Source organism: Oncorhynchus nerka, linkage group LG28, assembly GCF_034236695.1.
Source record: "Oncorhynchus nerka isolate Pitt River linkage group LG28, Oner_Uvic_2.0, whole genome shotgun sequence".
In the NCBI taxonomy this organism is placed as follows: Eukaryota; Metazoa; Chordata; class Actinopteri; order Salmoniformes; family Salmonidae; genus Oncorhynchus; species Oncorhynchus nerka.
In genome coordinates this window covers 9,455,274-9,481,541 of record NC_088423.1, presented here as the reverse complement: position 1 = coordinate 9,481,541, position 26,268 = coordinate 9,455,274, and the positions used below count along the sequence as shown (strand labels likewise).

Genomic DNA, 26,268 nt, shown 5'->3' with positions numbered 1-26,268 from the left:
CATGGTGGGTCATGTATTTCCAAATATTGATCAAGGAATAGCGCTCATACTGTGGGTGGGATTTTGTATTAATTAATTATTGAAGTAATTTTGGCTTAAATGTTTTATTCTTTCTACTACAGTAGCCTACTTAGCTTAGTATATTAGGCCTCCTGCCACTCAGTGTCTGTTAAAATGTAAATGGCTGGTGTCAAGGTATAGCTACCACACGTTTGAATCATTTTTGTTTGATTGATGTTCTCAGAGAAGCTCAGTGCTATTGTGTTGTAGAGTAATTACTGTTCCATCTGAGTGCATGTATTATGTATTTCTATTGACGGAGAGAGGTAGGGCAACCCTGCTTAGTTTAGAATTGATTTAAGATTAACATCATTTCTTCAAACTCGCATAGGACTAACTACAATAATAACTATAGCCTGACGTTGCGTATTTATTTACATTGAAATGTGTAAATATAAAAAAATGTAATTAATAATTAAAGTAATCAAGCACATCTTACTTCAAATACATTAGGCCTACACTTTCTCGATCTTGAATTCATTACATTTCCACATCAGACCACAACTTGCACATTGCCTAACGCATGTATAACTAGCTTGTATTCATTCCAATTATTTATTTATATTCAAAGGTTAAACTCACCTCAACAGCGCTGAAAAGTAACCCGTTAACTTGCAATGTTGCACTGTGTCCAATAGAGACCACTGCACAACGTGGAAACCGCACAGCCCATAGATTAGCCTATGTGACCGTGTATTGATTCATTATTCAGGTATAGTCTAGCCTACTCCCGGAACATGGTGAAATATTAATATAAAAATATGAATTTGTTCTCACTAATGCTATTCAATTACCGTACAGTTTTACTCAGGTTTGAATACTGGATGATCATATGTCCACGTTGATGCCAAGACTGATTGGATTTTGGAAAAGCACCCTACTAACAAATATACAGAACAAAACATCGATTGAAATAATAGTAAATAAGTGTATCTTATAAAGATATTCTATCGGCCCAAATATGGTCACTGACATTATCCATAAACATTTATTTATAATACATTTATGTGGCAAATAGAGATTAAGATATGATCAAAATCTATTAGTATGCATTATGGAGCTAACTACATTGATTTTTGGGACATATTTAGTTCTATTTGATACATTATTAATACAAATCGTATTGTAAAAAACGCACAGACACAATTCGCCTGAATTATGCTATCGAATCCTTTACATGCACTGTTTAATTATATAATGATTATAACTTCCTAATAAATAAGATAATCAAACTTTTCCTGTGATTTAAATACTTTGTTAACTATACCATTCTAAGTCGATATTCGAATGTTTTAACGCGAAGAAACCCTTCACAGTTTGCAATCCAATATGTTTTTTTTTTTGTGTGTGGAAGATATAGGCAGATATAGGCAACGAAACGAAAAGCAATAGGCTGCTATGGACAACTATTGGAAGTTGAGCTCTAATAACTGGTTTCTTGTATAGCGCTGGTTGATCTATGGGAATCATTTATGTACGTCTGATAGCCTATCTTTAATGCACATCGAACGTGAGAGCATACAATGTTGATGCATTTACCTGTACCACTCCAGTCCGTTCTCGTAGTTGCGGTCGAAGAAGTGCGGCTCGGCTCCCACAGCTCTGATGTCTGGATGCACGCGGAGGAACTCGAGCAGCGCGCGCGTCCCTCCTTTCTTTACCCCGATGATGATCGCCTGCGGCAGTTTCTTGCTCCCCAAGTCGTTGGAGAAACTTGACATCGCACCGGGTTCAGGAGCTCTCTGACCCTCACCCCTCATCTCACCCCAGTCCTCAACTCCTCTGTACGCGTCTATCTCTTTATTGAGCAGGTCTCTGGAGGAGGTCCGGACGGATGGTTCGTCGTAATCGGATTCTATATCCACCCAGGGTGGGATAGGGAGTAGTCTGGACATGAGGTCCGCTCTGGCGTTATTCTCGGTCCTTTTACCGACCACGGACCCCGTCCCAGTCTCCTTTCCCCGGTTATTGTCCACGACCAAACTTGGCATGGGGGCGCAGTAGCCCACGCAGGAGTAGAGCATATATACCCAGAGTAAAAACATGATGCCGAGCAGAAATAATTTATTTTTAACCGGGCTGAATGAGAACGCATACAGATTGTGAGAAATCTGGCTATATTCCATAAGCCTTTAGGTTGCATACCATATTGCAGCAACATATATTGTCAAAACCACTCACTCTCGATTGTACCTCAAGTATCCTCCCCATTCACCTAAAACGAAAAAAATAATAAACCAAGCAAATAATCTAAAGCGGTTGATGTATCCACGAGTGCAAAGTCATTGCATGCTATAATTGTTGTTCACCAGAGCCACGGGAAATAATTCGGAAATTGAAAGGAACGACTGGTGCACTTCAGTGGTGCTACTCCAAGCCCCAGCCGTCTCTCTCCACAAGCACCACCGTCGCCAAACCTTTCTTCAAACTGTTAGTTTCAGGGCTTCTTCCGAGGACAAGACATTTACAGCGCGAGGGGGCGTACGGGTACTTCTGATTGACAATCACCATGGCCAATTGACGCAGGCAAGCTAATTAGCAAGCTAAACGGACCTATCACAGGAGATTGTGGGAGGGCGCTCGCGTGGGATCCTCGTTGAGATCATTAAGGATAGTCAACGAGCGGCTAAGCGTTCTATGGAAAACAATGAACGACGTGGAACGGACCTTCCAAGGAGTTGCATTATTTTCCAGAGAACGCATGGAGCCCCGAGTTGATCATCCCTTTTATACCAGGGCTATAATTTAATACATTTGCTGATAGAAATTAGTTAATTTTCCAGTAGAAATGTGTTCAACATTAACTGAAGTAGCTGGCAAGTTACTAGATATCTACAGTAGTTGCCGTGGTAACCAAACCATCAGTCCCAGCTTGCTATTATGAACATCAAAATCAACTATGTCAATAATGTTTTCAATTCGACTTTTGCTTTCAAAAGCAGCTCCAACAAAACATGTAAAAAATAACTATATCCATTAAATTATACTATGCAAATATAATGTGCCTTATTTAATCAATTAGGCCCGAGGGGATGTGGTATATGGCCAATATACCACGGCAAAGGGCTGGCATATTGGCCATATGTCACAAACCCCCGAGGTGCCATATTGCTATTATAAACTGTTTACCAAATAAGTGTTTTGTCATACCCCTGGTATACGGTCTGATATACCAGGGCTGTCAGTCAGACAATCAGTATTCAGAGCTAGAACCACCCAGTTTGTAAAGGGAAATAATGCACGCTCTAAAATGACCTTCAAGACATTCAGAAACAAGTATTCAACAATGCCATGACATATTTAAGCAATAAGGCCCGAGGGGGTATGATATATGACCAATATATCAAGGCTAAGGACTGTTCTTAACCACGACAACGCAGAGTGCCTGGATACAGCCCTTAGCCCTATACCACAACCCCTGAAGTGCCTTATTGCTATTATAAACAGGTTACCAACGTAATTAGAACTGTAAAAGTAACTGTTTTGTCATACCTGCGGTATGTGGTCTGATATACCATGGCTTTCAGCCAAATCAGCATTCACGGCTCGAATCACCCAGTTTATAATGTCTGTATACCACGGCTGTCAGACAATCAACATTCAGGTCTCGAACCATCCGGTTTATAAATGCTCTTATTGGACGAAGAGACATTATGGATTCTAATCACTAAAGAAATTCTAAAGAGTTCAAATTATTTTTGCCGAGTCAGCTGTGAAGTCCACCAGCTGTGCTATTCCCTTTTTATTTTTATTTTTTATTTTTTATCTTTGAGCATTATTTAGTGTGTATATGAACACATTGTATTGGATAGGGTAGTCTGCCCTGGTTCTGTGTCATTTATCCTACAGGCCTACGGTAATACATGATTTATTATGCATAACGATGACCCATCTTGTCTTCTCAAACTCAATATCAACTGATGTAATTGTTGCTGGCACAGATCTTCTGTTTTGCCAAACATATAGGCCATCGATTGTGCGAAGCACAGTATATAGGCTGTATATAAGTTAAATATGCTGCATTATACGTTAAATAGTTCCTTTCATATTTTCAAGGAGAAAAACAGTTCGATTATTGTGCTTGTTGTAGATACAGAAAGTAGCGGTGGTTATCAAAGGAGAGTAAGTAGCCTTAGCCATTTGATTATTAGTATTTATTTTTTACACTGAACAAAAGTAGCCATTAAATAAATATTAATAACAATGGTTCATACCTTTATTATTGATAAAAATACATTAATTATCAGCAGTTGCATGACAACAATAACAAGATTTAATAAAATGATGTATTATGTTATTATTATTATGATCGAAAACGACACAGTAATTCATTTTGAGTTATGTTAGTGTTGTAAGAAAAACATTTTCTTCAGTCGTTGAGGACTTTGCCCAATCCGTTTGTTATTTGTTAATGTTAAACTACTTTTTTTATGGCAACGGCAAATACCCCATGTTGGCCTAAATTCAATGTAAATACTCAGAGAAATGTCGACTTAAAATGAAAGCTGTGTGTGCTGGAACTTTCGATCCAGTTTACCAACAAGCCTCCAAACTTTTTGCTCGCTCTGATAAGGTGGCTATTCATGATTAAATAAACGCATTTGCATACCTGTTGAGAACGTTTTCACTCTCACATGGATAATAATGTGGATTAAACATGTTTTACGTTTTTGGAGCAACATATGGTACACTTTTGTTTATTATTTCTTACTGCATATGAACTCATAATGATACCTCATGAACTGGTGAACATGTTCTTCTTAAATAAATTAGACAAACGTTTGGTAAATAAACCATGTATTTTTTCGTAAATTGTCAAGGCAACTGTTGTAGCCAAGTAGCCTACAGACCTCTGCCAGCGCCTGCCCAACAGCCTACAAACTGATGCATGTTACATGAAAACTAAACCCATTTTCCGAGGACAAAAAAACGATTCTATTTTAGCATGAACGTCGTGAACAATATTTTCAAACCATCAAAAAGGACAAAACATCAACAAGATCTTAGCAGGCCTAACTTACAGCAATTTTTTAACACAACTTTGCACGGCTGACGTAACTCAATGAAAACCCTAACATTGTTTAATATAACTTCAAAGGACATCTAACTTCACATGAATTAGGGGTCCTAGCACCGATGTGACTGGGAAAAAATACTGTTATTGTAGGAGTTATTTGACTTATTATTATTAAAATGAATAACTGATAAACCAGATGATAAAACAACGACTGCCAAAAAAGATTAGCCTACTTGAGCCTGAACATATAACAAAGACACTTCACATTTCAAAGATATCAGTAATGTTAATGCTATATAATTTACAGGCCACCATAAAAAGACAGTTCGGGATACTATTCAAACTCGGGCTCGTTCGGGACTCGGGCTCGTTCGGGAGTCGGGATACACATCGAGTGAACAAAACATTAAGCACACCTTCAGGACAGCCTCAAGTAGTTGGGGCATGCACTCTACAAGGTGTCGAAAGCGTTCCACGGGGATGCAGACCCATGCTGGCTTCAATATTTCCCACGGTTGTGTCAAATTGGCTGGATGTCCTTTGGTTGGTGGACCATTCTTGATACAGTTCTTGACGCACAAACCGGTGTACCTGGCACCTACTACCATACCCTGTTCAAAGGCACTTAAGTATTTTGTCTTGCACATTCACCCTCAATGCCACACACACAATCCATGTCACAATTGTCTGAAAGATTATTCCTCTTTCTTTAACGTATCTCCTCCCCTTCATCTACACTATTTGCAGTGGATTTAACAATTGACATCAATAAGGGATCATAGCTTTCACCTGGAGTCACCTGGTCAGCCTGTCATTGAAAGAGCAGGTGTTCCTAATGTTTTGTACACTGAGAAAACCTTCCGTTAAAGGTAGCCTATGGCAACACAATCTCACTCAATTCGTGCAAATATGTACAACAAATATTTCAGCAGATTTTGTGCATTTCTGTGTGACTCTTTGTGTTAAATACCCCAAAATGTTTCTTTTTATTTGTATTTAACCTTTATTTAACTAGGCAGTTAAGAACAACTTCTTATTTACAATGACAGCCTACCGCGGCCAAACCCAAAGGATGCTAGACCAATTGTGTGTCACCCTATGGGACTCCCAATCACGGCCAGATGTGATACAGCCTGGATTCAAACCAGGGACTGGGGGGGTTTAGAGCAATGCATTTCGGGCAATGGTCTTCTACACTGCCTTTTTTTGTGTCCCACATTTATTTATTTATATATTTAAAAAAACATTCTAACTCAATATTGTTAATTATTACAGGACTGTAAAACCCATAGCCTAATGGCCTCAGACTGAGCATTTCTCACCATTTATTTACGGAGAGCAATTTCCATTTTATAACAGGTAGTGTCCATTTATTTACAGTAGTGTTGATTCATTATTGCTTCTTCAGTGGAAATACAGAATATGTATAAAAATGCCAAATATACCAAACGCTAAATCAAGCAGAGATTTAACACTATTTATGCATGTTAATCACTACTGAAATGTGCAAACTACAAACACTAAACCAGTTAAAGATAATGAATACATGTTCTGAACACCTCCAAAACAAAGGTCATGTGGTTTGGTAAGAATAATGCCCCTCTCCCTACAGGTGTGATTACTACCTTTGAGGGTTTAGAGCTTGGGGTTGTCACCTCAACGATACACTGTCCTTCTCTCAGCACATATCAAAGCTGCAGGCTAAAGTTAAATCTAGACTTGGTTTCCCCATTTCATAATCGCTGCTCTTTCACCCCAGCTGCCAAACTAACCCTGATTCAGATGACCATCCTACCCATGCTATATTACGGAGACATAATTTATATATCGGCAGGTAAGGGTGCTCTCGAGCGGCTAGATGTTCTTTACCATTCGACCATCCGAATGTGCTAGAAGGCCAGCATCCCAGAGTCGCCTCTTCACTGTTGACATTGAGACTGGTGTTTTGCTGGTACAATTAAATGTAGCTGCCAGTTGAGGAATGTTTCTCAAACAAGAAACTCTAATGTACTTGTCCTCCTGCTCAGTTGTGCACCGGGGACTCCCACTCCGCTTTCTATTCTGGTTAGAGCCAGTTTGTGCTGTTCTGTGAAGGGAGTAGCACACAGCGTTGTACGAGATCTTCAGTTTCTTGGCAATTTCTTGCATGGAATAGTCTTCATTTCTCAGAACAAGGATAGACTGATGAGTTTCAGAAGAAAGATCTTTGTTTCTGGCCATTTTCAGCTGTCCTAACATAATAAGCGTTTTCTAATGATCAATTAACCTTTCTAAATGATACATTTGGATTAGCTAACACAACGTGTCATTGGAACACAGGAGTGATGGTTTCTGATAATGGGCCTCTGTACGCCTATGTAGATATTCCATTAAAAATCTGCCGTTTCCAGCTACAATAGTCATTTACAACATTAACAATGCCTACACTGTATTTCTAATCAATTTGATATTATTTTAATGGAAAAAAATGGCTTTTCTTTCAAAACCAAGGACAAAGACTGGCCTTTTGGTAGGCCGTCATTGTCAATAAGAATTTGTTCTTAACTGACTTGCTTAGTTAAGTAAAGGTTCCATAAAATACAATAAAAAATGTTATTTAAGGTGGCGATAAACACCATCTTTCCCAGTAGCTGGATATCTAGTTTGGAAAACAGTAATCCACGTCTGAGTCGCTCGGAAGAGTCAGATTTGAACCATGTTTAACAGTAGGATGTAGTACACAGACATTAACTTTCTAACACACCATAGCTGCTCTTTGGCCCAAAGTTGGATCAACAAGTGTGGGTGTATCCTTCTTTTCTCTCCTCAATCCCCCGTTTACCAACATATTCAGTTTGAACAGCTTTTCATAAACCCACAGCTTCATCGTGAAACATAAGATGAGGTATCAGTACTGTGTTTGTGTGTGTGTGTGTACATTGTGTGTGTCCAGAGCACCCGTAGCGGCCGTCTAGTTCATGACAGGGGGAATGGCCCCCACCACGGCTCCCAGCCAGGTGTTGGTGATGCTGAGCCTCTTCAGGGGGGTGTAACAGCAGGTGTAGAGGAAGATGTTGAGGGCCCCCAAGGGCCCTGTTAGAGGGTTCACAGCCAGGGTCAACACGATGATACCGGGACCCCACAGGCTAAGGTAAAGCCCACCGCATGGAGAGGAGAGAGAGCGAGAGGACTGAGGGAGAGAGAGAGGACTGAGGGAGAGAGAGAGAGGACTGAGGGAGAGAGAGAGAAAGGACTAAGGGAAAGATAGAGAGAGAGATAAAGGATAGAGGGAGAGTGAAGGACAAAGTGATGGAAGTACAGAAAGAGGAAGGGGAGGGGGAGGGAGGGAGGAAGAGAAAGACACAATCTTAACAAATTCAGCAAGCAAAAGCAACACTGAACACCGGGCTTAACGACAGAGAGAATGCTAAACACCGGGCTTAACGACAGAGCGAATACTGAACACTGGGCTTAAAGACAGAGCGAATAACGAACACCGGGCTTAAAACTATTTTGGATCAAATCCCGTCAACGGGATCGATTTGACAACATCCAGTGAAATGGCAGAGTGCCAAATTCAATTTAAATGATTAGAAATATTTAACTTTCATGCAATAACGAGTGCAATAGACCAAATTAAGGCTTTACTGCTTGTTATTCCAGCCAATGTGTCAGATTTCAAAAAGGCTTTACGGCGAAAGCAAACCATGCTATTATCTGAGGACAGCACCCCATCAAACAAACACACGACAATCATAATTCAACCCGCCAGGCGCGACACAAAACTCAGAAATAACGATATAATTCATGCCTTACCTTTGAAGGGCTTCTTCTGTTGGCACTCCAATATGTCCCATAAACATCACAAATGGTCCTTTTGTTCGATAAATTTCGTCGTTATGTATCCAAAATGTCCATTTATTTGGCGCTTTTGATTCAGAAAAACACCGGTTCCAACTCGCCCGACATGACTACACATTATCTAATAAGTTACCTGTAAACTTTGTCCAAACATTTCAAACAACTTTCCTCATCCAACTTCATTTTTTAAATAAAAAAAAAATGTAAATAATCAATCAAATTTAAGATGGGATAAACTGCGTTCAATAGCGGATAAAATGAAAGTAGAGCGAGCTTCAGGTCGTGCGCCCCAACCACAACAGAACACTTGGCTGTCCACCCAGAAAGGAAATGGCTACTTCTTCATTTCTCAAAGGAAAAACATCAACCAATTTCTAAACACTGTTGACATCTATTGGAAGAAATAGGAACTGCAAGCATATTTGTATTAAAACGGGCTTGCCAAAGAAAACAAATAGAAAACAGATTGACCTCAAAAAAATGTTCCCTGTATGGATTGGGCTTGGGGTTTCGCCTGCCAAATCAGTTCTGTTTTTACACACAGACATTATTCAAACAGTTTTGGAAACTGCAGTGTTTTATATCCAAATCTACTAATAATATGCATATCCTAGCTTCTGGGCCTGAGTAGCAGGCAGTTTACTTTGGGCACGCTTTTCATCCGGATGTGAAAATACTGCCCCCTAGCCCAAAGAAGTTAATGACAGAGCGAATGCTGAACACCAGGCTTAAAGACAGAGCGAATACTGAACATCGTGCTTAAAGACAGAGCGAATACAGAACACCGGGTTTAAAGACAGAGCGAATACCAAACACCGGGCTTAAAGACAGAGCGAATACCGAACACCTGGCTTAAAGACGAAGAGAATACTGATCACCTGGCTGAAATACAGACTGAAAAAAGGGAATAGAACAATTGCTCAATCCCCATCACAGATCTACAATGCAGCCTTCATGGTCTGATTGAGATAAGCAGACATGTGGAGATTATAGGATAAGATGATAATAGCCCCACATGCAAAGACACACACACACACACACACACACAGCGAGCGCCACAGAGCCGGGCCATAGGGCCGGGCCACAGAGCCGGGCCACAGAGCCGGGCCACAGAGCCGGGCCACAGAGCCGGGCCACAGGGCCGGGCCACACACTCAGACAGTTTGCGGCGGAACGGCGCATAGTCTGAATACAGGGGATTAGAGGAGAGCTCATGTGATCAGCGTTTGTCAGGGATAAAAGTGGCCCTGCAAGACAAAGTGTGTGGCTACGTGGCTGTAGGCATTACACACGTCCAGAGATCAAACCCTCCTCAGCCCTAACCACAGAGACCCCGGCTTTTAACCAGATGAAGACTTCCTCCTTCTTTTTCTGGCTTTTATTGAAAGCAGCTAGCTAGAGACTGGTTCAAATTCACAAGTAAATACTTTGTAAACTAGAGGGGGGTGGGGGTGGGGGGGTTGGAGATTAAAATCTTGACCAAACGCAGCAGGCCTTCAGTAGAGAAAACTGGGCTTTTATTTTCTGTCGAGTTCATGAGATAGTGCATTAATGGGATTAGTATTGTTATTTCTGTTTTTTTTGTGGCCGTGATGGTGGTGTGTGTGTGTAGGCTGGGTTTGGGTTATCTCTGTGTGGGTCGAAGTACGGAATGGGTCACGCGGCCTGAGGGGGGGTTATCTGGCTTTTGTTTACAGTTGATTTATTTTGTACTTTTTACCCCTTTATCTCCCCAATTTCGTGGAATCCAATTGTGAGTTACAGTCAACTCCTGTACGGACTCAGGAGAGGCGAAGGTCGATATCCTAATATGGGCATATCAACTTCCTAACACACCATAGTTGGTCTTTGGCCCATGCGTCCTCCAAGAGCCATGCGTCCACTGAAACACGACCCTGCCAAGCAGCACTGCTTCTTGACACACTGCTTGGTTAACCCGGAAGACAGCCGCACCAATGTTCCGGACGAAACACCTGCCGACCATGTCGGCGTGCAGGCGTCCGGCCCTCCAAAAGGAGTTGCTAGAGCTCAATGAGACAAGGACATCCTGGCCTGCCAAACCCTCTCCTAACCTGGACAATTGTGCACCGCCTCTCCCGGTCGGCTGCAACACAGCCTGGTATTGAACTCAGATCTGTAGTGAAGCCTCAAGCACTGCGATGCAGTGTCTTAGACTGCTGCGCCACTCGGAGGGCCCTCGTTGTTTACAGTTTGACACTGTCCCAGTCATAACGCGGTCAGCCAGGTCGGTCAGCACTAAACACTAAGGCAATGTATCTGAAGCTGGCTGGCTATCAGAGGGAACTTACTCTCCACAACCAGGGGATAAATGGTCTTCACCAAGTTCTAAGTTATTCAAGCTAGAGTGAGAGAATGAAGAGACGATGACGATTTATACAGGAACATAGGTTGAAGGCGTGTCTCAGAGTGGTGAGGGGTGGTTAGTGTCAGGCATCCAGGCTTTTCCAATTAGATCAATGAAAAGGGCTACACTAAGGAATGTTTGTGTTCAATTGAAATGAGACCAAGAGTGTGAGGTCCCCCCCCCCCCCACCACCACCACCGCCGTCTCTCTCTGAATTGGTTATGTTCCAGAACCACCACATGCTTCAACATCACACCACAATAGAGAATGACTCAATTTAATTGAAAGATTAGAGGCAGAGGAGAGCTCTGACAAGATGTCCAGAAAGTTTATCAAAGATATCCACCAGTACGCTTGGTTATATAAGACAAAAAAAAAACTTTTCTTCATTGAGCATATTTTATCATCGGAGCTAAGCTTGAGCTGGGTTCAGGGAGCCTCATGGAGAGAGAGCAGATGGGGGGGGGGGGTTGAGAGAGAGAGAGAGAGAGAGAGAGAGAGAGAGAGAGAGAGCGGATGGAGAGAGAGAGCGGATGGAGAGAGAGAGAGCGGGTGGAGAAAGAGAATGTGAGATGCTGAGGGCTTGTTTGACAGCGACTGTAACGGTTGTCTAGGCCACAAATGGCACCTTATTCCCTATATAGTGCACTACTTAGGCTATGGTCATATTCTCTATGTAGGAAATGGGGTGCCATTTGGGACCCAGTTGTAGCTATCCAGCTGGTCCACAGGTTACGTGTGTGTCACACACATTACTCAGTCACGTCAACAACAGGAGGTACAGACACAGCCAAGCTGTGTTTGGAGAACAGTCTACATCCTGAATCACCAAATCAACAAGAGGAGTGTCCTTTAAACAACACGTCCCATGCGGATTCCACTGTGGACATGACGAGATAGGGCCAGGTCAGGGTTCAACACAGTTGTTATGGTAGGAGTCTTCTCATTTACCCTGGAGTTCCCCCTAGTCCAGGGATCATCAACTAGATTCAGCCAAGGGACAATTTGTTATTGAGCGGGTGGTCAGGAGGCCGGAACATAATTACTAAGAATTTGAAGACTGCAAATTGATCCACAAGAAGCTCAAACATGGCCCAGTGTGCCTCAGTTGGTAGAGCATGGCGCTTACAACACCATGGTTGTGGGTTTGATTCCCACGGTGGACCAGTATGGGAAAAAAGTAGGAAAATGTATGCCTTCACTATTGTAAGTTGGTCTCTGGATAAGAGCATCTGCTGAACCAAAGAAATATCATATTTGACTAAAATCTCATCATTTCAAGTCTTGCTTCCATTTGTATACAATCACATAACTCTCTATTATGTGTGGGAATACTTTGGAACAGATTTTCGGAATTAAAATCACTTGAAGTAAAACAAATGGAAAATGAAAAGTGAATCGGCGATGGCTAGAAGGCCGGTGAAGTCGACCGCCGAACGCCGCCCGAACAAGGAGAGGGATCGACTTCGGCAGAAGTCATGACAATAGAGCAGGGTTCCCCAACTGGTGGGGGGAGACATAAAAAATTGTAAAAACACCACCAAATCTTACACTCCTGGTTTCAATCCTCCAATTACTTGTTAATTATTTAACCCTCTGTTCCCCCATGTTTGTTTGTGAGTAATTGTTTATATGTAATACGGTCCGTTATGTGGGTTCGCTTTATTGTATTGCATTTGTCTATTTTTGAGTAAATTCCGTTTACTCCTCTACACAAGCTACACACAGACCTCATTACACCTGTGCTGTGTGTGCATGTAGGCTACCATGCTTCAGAACCAGCACAATAATTAGGCTTCTAGCTTCTAGGTGGCAGGTAGCCTAGCGGTTAAGAGTGTTTGGCCAGTAACTAAAAGGTTGCTGGTTTGAATCCCTGAGCAGACAAGGTGAAAAATCTGTCAATGTGCCATTGAGCAAGGCATCAATTTGCATGTCTTCTGACCAATGTTCTCAGCTCCCTGGGACTGCCACACAGAAATATCAGTCCATGGAGAGAAGCATGACATTGAACTTCACTCAACTTTCTAAAGCAGTGGTCACCAACTGGTCGACTGTCAAACATTTTCTGTAAAAAAACAATCGTTGTGTTCTTATTTTTTATTTTATTTGTTATGGGCTGTTGGCGGTAGATCCACCCAATTCAGCTGCCCTGCGCGCCAGGTAGGCAAACTGTTGCCATTTTTAACCATTTCATGTGTCAGAAGGCACAAATTCTGCCTTCCCGGCACGTCCAGAAAGCAAATTAAGTGCACTATAGGCCTACCACTGGCCAATCGGATGGCTCAGATGACCGTGTCTACAGTAATGTAGCAGGCATAAAAGAAAGCAACAGCAAAGATATGCTTTTTTTTAGTTCATGTTAAGTTCTTACTTAACACTTTTATAAGCCCTAAAATGCACATTCTTCCCATTGCCACTCAGCGCTACAACAATTTTTTTTAAATGCCTGCACATCGGCAGGGCAATTCAAGCAATATATGGGGTGGTAAAGTATTGGGCCTATAGCTTACTGCACAAACCTCATTGCTACAGTACAGTTTTTAATGGGTTAATGTTGCATAAGCTTACGTTTTTTAAGTCATGTAAAAAAATATCTGATCGCTAGTTCTCGGCTTGCATTTTGATTCAAAATTATCCAGAAAAGGTTGGTGACCGCTGTTCTGCAGTTTTCTCTGTTAACACTATCAATGATTCCCTTTACTGTGGCCACTTTCATTTAGGGCTGTCGCGGTCACGAAATTATTGTCAAGCAAATAGCTGTCGGTCTCACGGTAATTGACCGTTAATTAACAGACACATTTAGCATCTCCTGGCTTCCACACATTGATGAAAACCTATGGAACGTCTACATTTAAAAAGTCAAGTAAATCCATCTAATATAGCCTACACCTTCACAATACAACCATTATTTCTTTTAGAAAGGCACTGAGACACTGAGTTAACCTTATGTTAGGTCCTGATCTGGCTATGCCATATGGCTGTGGACTACTGTAACGGTCGTCGTCGGTGGAAGAAGGTGAGGACCAAAGACAAAACAAAGGAACTAAGGTCAGAACGTGACAGAACCTGCCTCTTGGGCATCCAGCCACGCTGCCATGCTGCCTCCTCATACCGCCTCCTCGCAGCTTTCGCTTCCTCCAGCTCTGCCTTGGGGCGGCGATATTTCCCAGCCTGTGCCCAGGGTCCTTTGCCGTCCAGGATCTCCTCCCATGTCCAGGAGTCCTGAGATTGCTGCTGCTGCTGCCCGTTACCACGCTGCTTGGTCCTTTGGTGGTGGGTTATTCTGTAACGGTCGTCGTCTGTGGAAGAAGGTGAGGACCAAGGTGCAGCGTGGTATGTGTTCATATTTAATAAATGAACACGGAAATAACCAAATAACAAAGAGAAACAATCTGGCTGGTGCAGACACACAACAGAAAACAGAAAACAAACACCCACGAAACACAGGTGGAAAAAGGCTACCTAAGTTTGATTCTCAATCAGAGACCACTAACGACACCTGCCTCTGATTGAGAACCATACCAGGCCAAACTCAAAAACCAACCTAGAAAAACAAACATAGGCTGCCCACCCAAACTCACCCCCTTACCACACTAAAACAACGACAAAACAAAGGAACTAAGGTCAGAACGTGACAACTACACTAGTTCATTTAGCAGACTAGATTTGCTTAGGATTTTGTGGCATTATTTTATGGTATGAAGAATACATTTGAACATAGCAGAAAAAATATAAATTATATTTTCTTCAAACGATTTGAGGGAGTGCGCACATGCGGCTATTCCATGTTGAGCAGTTAACCATTAAATAAGTACTACTATATGCTTAATTTAAAGTTAATAATGTAACTTGTTGTTCTACAAACGTTGGGCTATATGTTTCATTTTTTAAATATATTGTAAGGCTCTTATATATTGTGAGACTAATGATGATTTGAAAAAAGTAGCTTGAAAGGCAGAACCCGTGTAACAACACCTGCACAGGATCGGTACATCCGAACATCACACATGTCGAACTGGTACAGCATGGCAACAACAACGGCCCGAGTTACACCAGGTACGCACAATCCCTCCATCAGTGCTCAGACTGTCCGCAATAGGCTGAGAAAGGCTGGACTGAGGGTTTGTAGGCCTGTTGCAAGGTAGGTCCTCACCAGACAGCACCGGCAACAACGTCGCCTTTGGGCACAAACCCACCATCGCTGGACCAGACAGGATTGGCAAAAAGTGCTCCTCACTGACGAGTCACAGTTTTATCTCACCAGGGGTGATGGTCAGATTCGCGTTTATCGTGGAAGGAATGAGTGCTACACTGAGGCCTGTACTCTGGAGTACTATTGATTTGGAGGTGGAGGATCTGTCATGGTCTGGGGCGGTGTGTCACAGCGTCATCGGACTGAGCTTGTTGTCATTGCTGGCAATCTCAGCACTGTGCATCACAGGGAAGACATACTCCTCCTTCATGTGGCTTCATACAGGCTCATCCTGACACGGCCCTTCAGCATGACAATGCCACCAGCCATATTGCTCGTTCTGAGTGTGATTTCCTGCAAGACAGGAATGTCAGTGTTGGCCATGGCCAGCGAAGAGCCCGGATCTCAATTCTATTGAGCATGTCTGGGACCTGTTGGATCAGATGGTGAGGGCTAGGACCATTCCCCCCAGAAATGTCTGGGAACTTGTAGGTGCCTTGGTGGAAGAGTGCGGTAACATCTCACAGCAAGAACTGGTAAATCTGGTTTTGACCCCCCCTTTGTTCAGGGACACATTATTCAATTTCTGTTTGTCACATGTCTGTGGAACTTGTTCTGTTTATGTCTCAGTTGTTGAATCTTGTTATGTTCACACAAATATTTACACATGTTAAATAAATGCAGTTGACAGTGAGAGGACGTTTCTTTTTTTGCTGAGTGTAGAAGATTTTGGATGAACTGTCCATATTTACTTTTCGTCAGCCAACAAGATGAGTAGGCCTAACGAACAGCAAAAGCACTAGGCGGTGTCACTCTACTATCACCCATAGTACAAAAGTGGACCTCTTCTATTCTGTGTGAGAAAAAAATAATTCAAACATAGTCTGGGACAGTTGTGGGATGCAATAGATCCCAAATGAACACAACAACTAGCATCAAAAAAACTTTTTTACGCAATGAGTCTGACGCAACAGATCAGAACGTTTTGCTTGCTATTTCTCCACATTATAAGCGCAACAATGCGCACACGACAATAGGCTATAAGTGTGTATGATCCATTAGCGGAAAACTCCATTATCAAAAGTGACCACAAATGCGATCATGCAAGTAATGCTTTTATTATAATTGTGAATTTCTTTAAGTGAAAATGATCTTCCCCAAACTTGAAACTCACACACTGCATACGGTGTGTCCTAGATAGGCTCTACACCTGTTGTAAAGCGGATAAACGTGCTTTATTTAACAAGTTATTCGGCCACTTTTGTTGTGATACAAACCTTTACAAAACATATAGGCATATGGAATAGGCTATATGAGGTTTGGGACTATGATAAAAAAAAAGCCACAAAAAAAGTATGCACTGATTCTTGCCTTAAGCTGGGCGTCATTCACAAGTGATAATATGTCATTCACAAGTGAAACTATGAAAATGGTTTTGATTTAGAATGGACCATTATCATGCACCTGTCTCAAAACAGGGGCAGGGGAAAAAGACATGTCATCTCTGGACTTCAGTAGCGAATGGAGGACGCTATTCTCCTGTTGTAAAGAAAAGCAATATTCTTAATATTAGGAAAGTTGATAAATAAATATAGTAGGTCTAGCCTATAGAAAGCTGATGGGATCCTCCTCTTTTTAAGAGGCCATCACTCTGTTTTCTCACACAATTGCATTACCTATAGAAATGTGGCACAACATGAGCTCATGGGCTCTCATGAAGTGTTTGATTATATTTTCGAATACATTTGCGTTGATGTCAGAGTGATTAGAGGGACAATAGAGTGCTGGGTACCAGACAGTTAGCACGTTTGGTCGGATACTAATGACCATCAGCACTATGAATAAATGATCACTTGGAATTTGACTGCCTTCGTGACTCGTGACAATAATACGGTCACAACACCAGCCCTATTTTCAATGCAACATACTGAAACAAAAACTATGCAACAGATTTTGATGTAGGCAGAACGCATCGAAGTAAGCTTCAATTGCATTGACACTCATGACTCAGGTGCTCCATAACCAATCAGAGTAGGCATATATGCAAATAGACCATTGCCATCTGTACCATTTACTTTGAACTGGACTGTGTTTAACACATCTTTGAAAAGAGAGTCAGGTAAAGTGTTTTTTTTTTCCTTAAAGGGACAGTGTTGCATTTTGAGACAGACGTGAATAAGCGAAGTAGCCAATAGGCAGGGGGTAGAATTATTTGTCTGATTCTCTGCAATAATGGTATGGGAATAATAATGCATTGTATTTTGTAAAGTGATTTCTTGTATCAAATAACAACACTTTCAGTCACCTCGTTGTTTGAAGTGTGTGTGTGTGTGTGTGATGCTGTGCTTTGCATGCACAGCAGCACTACTGTTACATTGAAGGTGTACCCACGGCGCTCCCTGCCTCCCCACGGCGCTCCCTGCCCTCTGCCTCACCACGGCGCTCCCTGCCCCCTGCCTCCCCACGGCGCTCCCTGCCTCCCCACGGCGCTCCCTGCCTCACCACGGCTCTCCCTGCCTCCCCACGCCGCTCCCTGCCTCACCACGGCGCTCCCTGCCTCACCACGGCGCTCCCTGCCTCACCACGGCGCTCCTTGCCTCACCACGGCGCTCCCTGCCTCCCCACGGTGCTCCCTGCCTCACCACGCTGCTCCCTGCCTCCCCACGGTGCTCCCTGCCTCCCCACGGTGCTCCCTGCCTCACCACGCTGCTCCCTGCCTCACCACGCTGCTCCCTGCCTCACAACGCTGCTCCTTGCCTCACCACGCTGCTCCCTGCCTCACCACGCTGCTCCTTGCCTCACCACGCTGCTCCCTGCCTCACCACGCTGCTCCCTGCCTCACCACGCTGCTCCTTGCCTCACCACGCTGCTCCCTGCCTCACCACGCTGCTCCCTGCCTCACCACGCTGCTCCCTGCCTCCCCACGGTGCTCCCTGCCTCACCACGCTGCTCCCTGCCTCCCCACGGTGCTCCCTGCCTCACCACGCTGCTCCTTGCCTCACCACGGTGCTCCCTGCCTCGCCACGCTGCTCCCTGCCTCCCCACGGTGCTCCCTGCCTCACCACGCTGCTCCTTGCCTCACCACGGTGCTCCCTGCCTCACCACGCTGCTCCCTGCCTCACCACGCTGCTCCCTGCCTCACCACGCTGCTCCTTGCCTCACCACGCTGCTCCCTGCCTCACCACGCTGCTCCCTGCCTCACCACGCTGCTCCCTGCCTCCCACGGTGCTCCCTGCCTCACCACGCTGCTCCCTGCCTCCCCACGGCTCTCCCTACCTCACCACGCTGCTCCTTGCCTCACCACGCTGCTCCCTGCCTCACCACGCTGCTCCCTGCCTCACCACGCTGCTCCCTGCCTCTCCACGGTGCTCCCTGCCTCCCCACGGTGCTCCCTGCCTCACCACGCTGCTCCCTGCCTCCCCACGGTGCTCCCTGCCTCACCACGCTGCTCCCTGCCTCACCACGCTGCTCCTTGCCTCACCACGCTGCTCCCTGCCTCACCACACTGCTCCCTGCCTCCCCACGGTGCTCCCTGCCTCCCCACGGTGCTCCCTGCCTCACCACGCTGCTCCCTGCCTCCCCACGGTGCTCCATGCCTCCCCACGGTGCTCCCTGCCTCACCACGCTGCTCCCTGCCTCCCCACGGCACTCCCTACCTCCCCATGTTATCATATGAGACACACAATTACACAGAGCTGCTATTACAGTGATCCAGTTTCGCCACTGGAAACACACTGCTCTAGATAGATCAGATACCAATATGGAGATGATAAGGGCAGTGGCAGCATATTTGGTGATGGTATCCAGGTCTCACTCAAAAGAGGATTAAAGTAAAATTATTTTATCTTGGTTAAATAAATGCTGAATATATTTTATGCAAACCTGTTGTGAGACATAAACAGATGTAGAGAGACAAAGACAGGCTAAGTCCCAAATAGCAGGCCCATAAGACTCTGAACTATATAGGGAATAGGTTGTCATTAGGGATGCAACTAAAATGAAGTATAATTTTTACTGTACCTTATCTGTCCTCTGACCAGGGGCCGGTTCTTTGTGAGGTTCATGTTGGAGTCAAAGGGCACCTCAAAGTACTGTGGAGAGGAAATTATGGGTTAATGAATGAGTCACGCAAACACAGACTCCAGATCAGTGGCACTTTCCTAAATAACACCCACACAGACCCCAGATCAGTGGCACTTTCCTAAATAACACCATTGCTCTGGCATAGTGGGTGTCTTAACCATTATCATCTTCTATGGGAGAATTAAAAATAACACCATAACTAAATGATGGTGAACATACACCAAAAAATATTTAGACATTGGTAGTGAAGGAAAGTGATGGGAACAGCTCATGGGAAATCTCTGAGCAGAGCAGTCCCTTTACATCACAGAGCAGGGACAGAACAGAGTCCCTTTACATCACAGAGCAGGGACAGAACATAGTCCCTTTACATCACAGAGCAGGGACAGAACATAGTCCCTTTACATCACAGAGCAGGGACAGAACAGAGTCCCTTTACATCACAGAGCAGGGACAGAACATAGTCCCTTTACATCACAGAGCAGGGACAGAACAGAGTCCCTTTACATCACAGAGCAGGGGCAGAACAGAGTCCCTTTACATCACAGAGCAGGGACAGAACATAGTCCCTTTACATCACAGAGCAGGGACAGAACATAGTTCGTTTACATCACAGAGCAGGGACGGAACAGAGTCCCTTTACATCACAGAGCAGGGACAGAACAGAGTCCCTTTACATCACAGAGCAGGGATAGAACATAGTCCCTTTACATCACAGAGCAGGGACAGAACATAGTCCCTTTACATCACAGGGGAGGGACAGAACATAGTCCCTTTACATCACAGAGCAGGGACAGAACATAGTCCCTTTACATCACAGAGCAGGGACAGAACATAGTCCCTTTACATCACAGAGCAGGGACAGAACAGAGTCCCTTTACATCACAGAGCAGGGACAGAACAGCGTCCCTTTACATCACAGAGCAGGGACAGAACATAGTCCCTTTACATCACAGAGCAGGGACAGAACAGAGTCCCTTTACATCACAGAGCAGGGACAGAACAGAGTCCCTTTACATCACAGAGCAGGGACAGAACATAGTCCCTTTACATCACAGAGCAGGGACAGAACAGAGTCCCTTTACATCACAGAGCAGGGACAGAACATAGTCCCTTTACATCACAGGGGAGGGACAGAACATAGTCCCTTTACATCACAGAGCAAGGACAGAACAGAGTCCCTTTACATCACAGAGCAGGGACAGAACAGTGTCCCTTTACATCACAGAGCAGGGACAGAACATAGTCCCTTTACATCACAGAGCAGGGATAGAACATAGTCCCTTTACATCACAGAGCAAGGACAGAACATAGTCCCTTTACATCACAGAGCAGGGACAGAACATAGTCCCTTTACATCACAGAGCAGGGATAGAACATAGTCCCTTTACATCACAGAGCAAGGACAGAACATAGTCCCTTTACATCACAGAGCAGGGACAGAACAGAGTCCCTTTACATCACAGAGCAGGGACAGAACATAGTCCCTTTACATCACAGAGCAGGGACAGAACATAGTCCCTTTACATCACAGAGCAGAGACAGAACATAGTCCCTTTACATCACAGAGCAGGGACAGATCATAGTCCCTTTACATCACAGAGCAGGGACAGAACATAGTCCCTTTACATCACAGGGGAGGGACAGAACAGAGTCCCTTTACATCATAGAGCAGGGACAGAACAGAGTCCCTTTACATCATAGAGCAGGGACAGAACAGAGTCCCTTTACATCACAGAGCAGGGACAGAACAGAGTCCCTTTACATCATAGAGCAGGGACAGAACATAGTCCCTTTACATCACAGAGCAGGGACAGAACATAGTCCCTTTACATCACAGAGCAGGGACAGAACATAGTCCCTTTACATCACAGAGCAGGGACAGAACATAGTCCCTTTACATCACAGAGCAGGGACAGAACAGAGTCCCTTTACATCACAGAGCAGGGACAGAACATAGTCCCTTTACATCACAGGGGAGGGACAGAACATAGTCCCTTTACATCACAGAGCAAGGACAGAACAGAGTCCCTTTACATCACAGAGCAGGGACAGAACAGTGTCCCTTTACATCACAGAGCAGGGACAGAACATAGTCCCTTTACATCACAGAGCAGGGATAGAACATAGTCCCTTTACATCACAGAGCAAGGACAGAACATAGTCCCTTTACATCACAGAGCAGGGACAGAACATAGTCCCTTTACATCACAGAGCAGGGATAGAACATAGTCCCTTTACATCACAGAGCAAGGACAGAACATAGTCCCTTTACATCACAGAGCAGGGACAGAACAGAGTCCCTTTACATCACAGAGCAGGGACAGAACATAGTCCCTTTACATCACAGAGCAGGGACAGAACATAGTCCCTTTACATCACAGAGCAGAGACAGAACATAGTCCCTTTACATCACAGAGCAGGGACAGATCATAGTCCCTTTACATCACAGAGCAGGGACAGAACATAGTCCCTTTACATCACAGGGGAGGGACAGAACAGAGTCCCTTTACATCATAGAGCAGGGACAGAACAGAGTCCCTTTACATCATAGAGCAGGGACAGAACAGAGTCCCTTTACATCACAGAGCAGGGACAGAACAGAGTCCCTTTACATCATAGAGCAGGGACAGAACATAGTCCCTTTACATCACAGAGCAGGGACAGAACATAGTCCCTTTACATCACAGAGCAGGGACAGAACATAGTCCCTTTACATCACAGAGCAGGGACAGAACAGAGTCCCTTTACATCACAGAGCAGGGACAGAACATAGTCCCTTTCCATCATAGAGCAGGGACAGAGCAGAGTCCCTTTACATCACAGAGCAGGGACAGAACATAGTCCCTTTACATCACAGAGCAGGGACAGAACATAGTCCCTTTACATCACAGAGCAGGGACAGAACAGAGTCCCTTTACATCACAGAGCAGGGACAGAACATAGTCCCTTTCCATCATAGAGCAGGGACAGAGCAGAGTCCTTTACATCACAGAGCAGGGACAGAACAGAGTCCCTTTACATCACAGAGCAGGGACAGAACATAGTCCTTTACATCACAGGGGAGGGACAGAACATAGTCCCTTTACATCACAGGGGATGGACAGAACATAGTCCCTTTACATCACAGAGCAGGGACAGAACATAGTCCCTTTACATCACAGGGGAGGGACAGAACATAGTCCCTTTACATCACAGGGGAGGGACAGAACATAGTCCCTTTACATCACAGAGCAGGGACAGAACAGAGTCCCTTTACATCATAGAGCAGGGACAGAACAGAGTCCCTTTACATCATAGAGCAGGGACAGAACAGAGTCCCTTTACATCACAGAGCAGGGACAGAACAGAGTCCCTTTACATCATAGAGCAGGGACAGAACATAGTCCCATTACATCACAGAGCAGGGACAGAACATAGTCCCTTTACATCACAGAGCAGGGACAGAACAGAGTCCCTTTACATCACAGAGCAGGGACAGAACATAGTCCCTTTCCATCATAGAGCAGGGACAGAGCAGAGACCCTTTACATCACAGAGCAGGGACAGAACACAGTCCCTTTACATCACAGAGCAGGGACAGAACATAGTCCCTTTACATCACAGGGGAGGGACAGAACATCGTCCCTTTACATCACAGAGCAGGGACAGATCATAGTCCCTTGACATCACAGACCAGGGACAGAACATAGTCCCTTGACATCACAGAGCAGGGACAGAACATAGTCCCTTTACATCACAGAGTAGGGACAGAACATAGTCCCTTTACATCACAGAGCAGGGACAGAACACAGTCCCTTTACATCACAGAGCAGGGACAGAACAGAGTCCCTTTACATCACAGAGCAGGGACAGAACATAGTCCCTTTACATCACAGAGCAGGGACAGAACATAGTCCCTTTACATCACAGAGCAGGGACAGAACAGAGTCCCTTTACATCACAGAGCAGGGACAGAACATAGTCCCTTTACATCACAGAGCAGGGACAGAACAGAGTCCCTTTACATCACAGAGCAGGGACAGAACATAGTCCCTTTACATCACAGGGGAGGGACAGAACATAGTCCCTTTACATCACAGAGCAAGGACAGAACAGAGTCCCTTTACATCACAGAGCAGGGACAGAACAGTGTCCCTTTACATCACAGAGCAGGGACAGAACATAGTCCCTTTACATCACAGAGCAGGGATAGAACATAGTCCCTTTACATCACAGAGCAAGGACAGAACATAGTCCCTTTACATCACAGAGCAGGGACAGAACAGAGTCCCTTTACATCACAGAGCAGGGACAGAACATAGTCCCTTTACATCACAGAGCAGGGACAGAACATAGTCCCTTTACATCACAGAGCAGAGACAGAACATAGTCCCTTTACATCACAGAGCAGGGACAGATCATAGTCCCTTTACATCACAGAGCAGGGACAGAACATAGTCCCTTTACATCACAGGGGAGGGACAGAACAGAGTCCCTTTACATCATAGAGCAGGGACAGAACAGAGTCCCTTTACATCACAGAGCAGGGACAGAACAGAGTCCCTTTACATCACAGAGCAGGGACAGAACATAGTCCCTTTACATCACAGGGGAGGGACAGAACATAGTCCCTTTACATCACAGAGCAAGGACAGAACAGAGTCCCTTTACATCACAGAGCAGGGACAGAACAGTGTCCCTTTACATCACAGAGCAGGGACAGAACATAGTCCCTTTACATCACAGAGCAGGGATAGAACATAGTCCCTTTACATCACAGAGCAAGGACAGAACATAGTCCCTTTACATCACAGAGCAGGGACAGAACATAGTCCCTTTACATCACAGAGCAGGGATAGAACATAGTCCCTTTACATCACAGAGCAAGGACAGAACATAGTCCCTTTACATCACAGAGCAGGGACAGAACAGAGTCCCTTTACATCACAGAGCAGGGACAGAACATAGTCCCTTTACATCACAGAGCAGGGACAGAACATAGTCCCTTTACATCACAGAGCAGAGACAGAACATAGTCCCTTTACATCACAGAGCAGGGACAGATCATAGTCCCTTTACATCACAGAGCAGGGACAGAACATAGTCCCTTTACATCACAGGGGAGGGACAGAACAGAGTCCCTTTACATCATAGAGCAGGGACAGAACAGAGTCCCTTTACATCATAGAGCAGGGACAGAACAGAGTCCCTTTACATCACAGAGCAGGGACAGAACAGAGTCCCTTTACATCATAGAGCAGGGACAGAACATAGTCCCTTTACATCACAGAGCAGGGACAGAACATAGTCCCTTTACATCACAGAGCAGGGACAGAACATAGTCCCTTTACATCACAGAGCAGGGACAGAACATAGTCCCTTTACATCACAGAGCAGGGACAGAACAGAGTCCCTTTACATCACAGAGCAGGGACAGAACATAGTCCCTTTACATCACAGGGGAGGGACAGAACATAGTCCCTTTACATCACAGAGCAAGGACAGAACAGAGTCCCTTTACATCACAGAGCAGGGACAGAACAGTGTCCCTTTACATCACAGAGCAGGGACAGAACATAGTCCCTTTACATCACAGAGCAGGGATAGAACATAGTCCCTTTACATCACAGAGCAAGGACAGAACATAGTCCCTTTACATCACAGAGCAGGGACAGAACATAGTCCCTTTACATCACAGAGCAGGGATAGAACATAGTCCCTTTACATCACAGAGCAAGGACAGAACATAGTCCCTTTACATCACAGAGCAGGGACAGAACAGAGTCCCTTTACATCACAGAGCAGGGACAGAACATAGTCCCTTTACATCACAGAGCAGGGACAGAACATAGTCCCTTTACATCACAGAGCAGAGACAGAACATAGTCCCTTTACATCACAGAGCAGGGACAGATCATAGTCCCTTTACATCACAGAGCAGGGACAGAACATAGTCCCTTTACATCACAGGGAGGGACAGAACAGAGTCCCTTTACATCATAGAGCAGGGACAGAACAGAGTCCCTTTACATCATAGAGCAGGGACAGAACAGAGTCCCTTTACATCACAGAGCAGGGACAGAACAGAGTCCCTTTACATCATAGAGCAGGGACAGAACATAGTCCCTTTACATCACAGAGCAGGGACAGAACATAGTCCCTTTACATCACAGAGCAGGGACAGAACATAGTCCCTTTACATCACAGAGCAGGGACAGAACAGAGTCCCTTTACATCACAGAGCAGGGACAGAACATAGTCCCTTTCCATCATAGAGCAGGGACAGAGCAGAGTCCCTTTACATCACAGAGCAGGGACAGAACATAGTCCCTTTACATCACAGAGCAGGGACAGAACATAGTCCCTTTACATCACAGAGCAGGGACAGAACAGAGTCCCTTTACATCACAGAGCAGGGACAGAACATAGTCCCTTTCCATCATAGAGCAGGGACAGAGCAGAGTCCCTTTACATCACAGAGCAGGGACAGAACAGAGTCCCTTTACATCACAGAGCAGGGACAGAACATAGTCCCTTTACATCACAGGGGAGGGACAGAACATAGTCCCTTTACATCACAGGGGATGGACAGAACATAGTCCCTTTACATCACAGAGCAGGGACAGAACATAGTCCCTTTACATCACAGGGGAGGGACAGAACATAGTCCCTTTACATCACAGGGGAGGGACAGAACATAGTCCCTTTACATCACAGAGCAGGGACAGA

At 44.7% G+C, this 26,268-nt stretch overlaps 1 protein-coding gene and 1 pseudogene across 1 annotated transcript in view; both read right to left on the bottom strand.

Annotated features, from left to right (window-relative positions):
- Positions 1-2,483, bottom strand: part of LOC115123875 (heparan sulfate glucosamine 3-O-sulfotransferase 3B1-like) — a 44,526-nt gene extending 42,043 nt beyond the window's left edge. Inside the window, exon 1 of the mRNA XM_029653233.2 lies at positions 1,600-2,483. Coding sequence (XP_029509093.1) covers positions 1,600-2,186 — 587 coding nt within the window. The 5' untranslated portion in view covers positions 2,187-2,483. The remainder of the gene's footprint in view (positions 1-1,599) is intronic.
- Positions 2,484-5,301: 2,818 nt separating this feature from the next.
- LOC135565622 (protoheme IX farnesyltransferase, mitochondrial-like) overlaps positions 5,302-26,268 on the bottom strand; it is a 109,730-nt pseudogene continuing 88,763 nt past the window's right edge.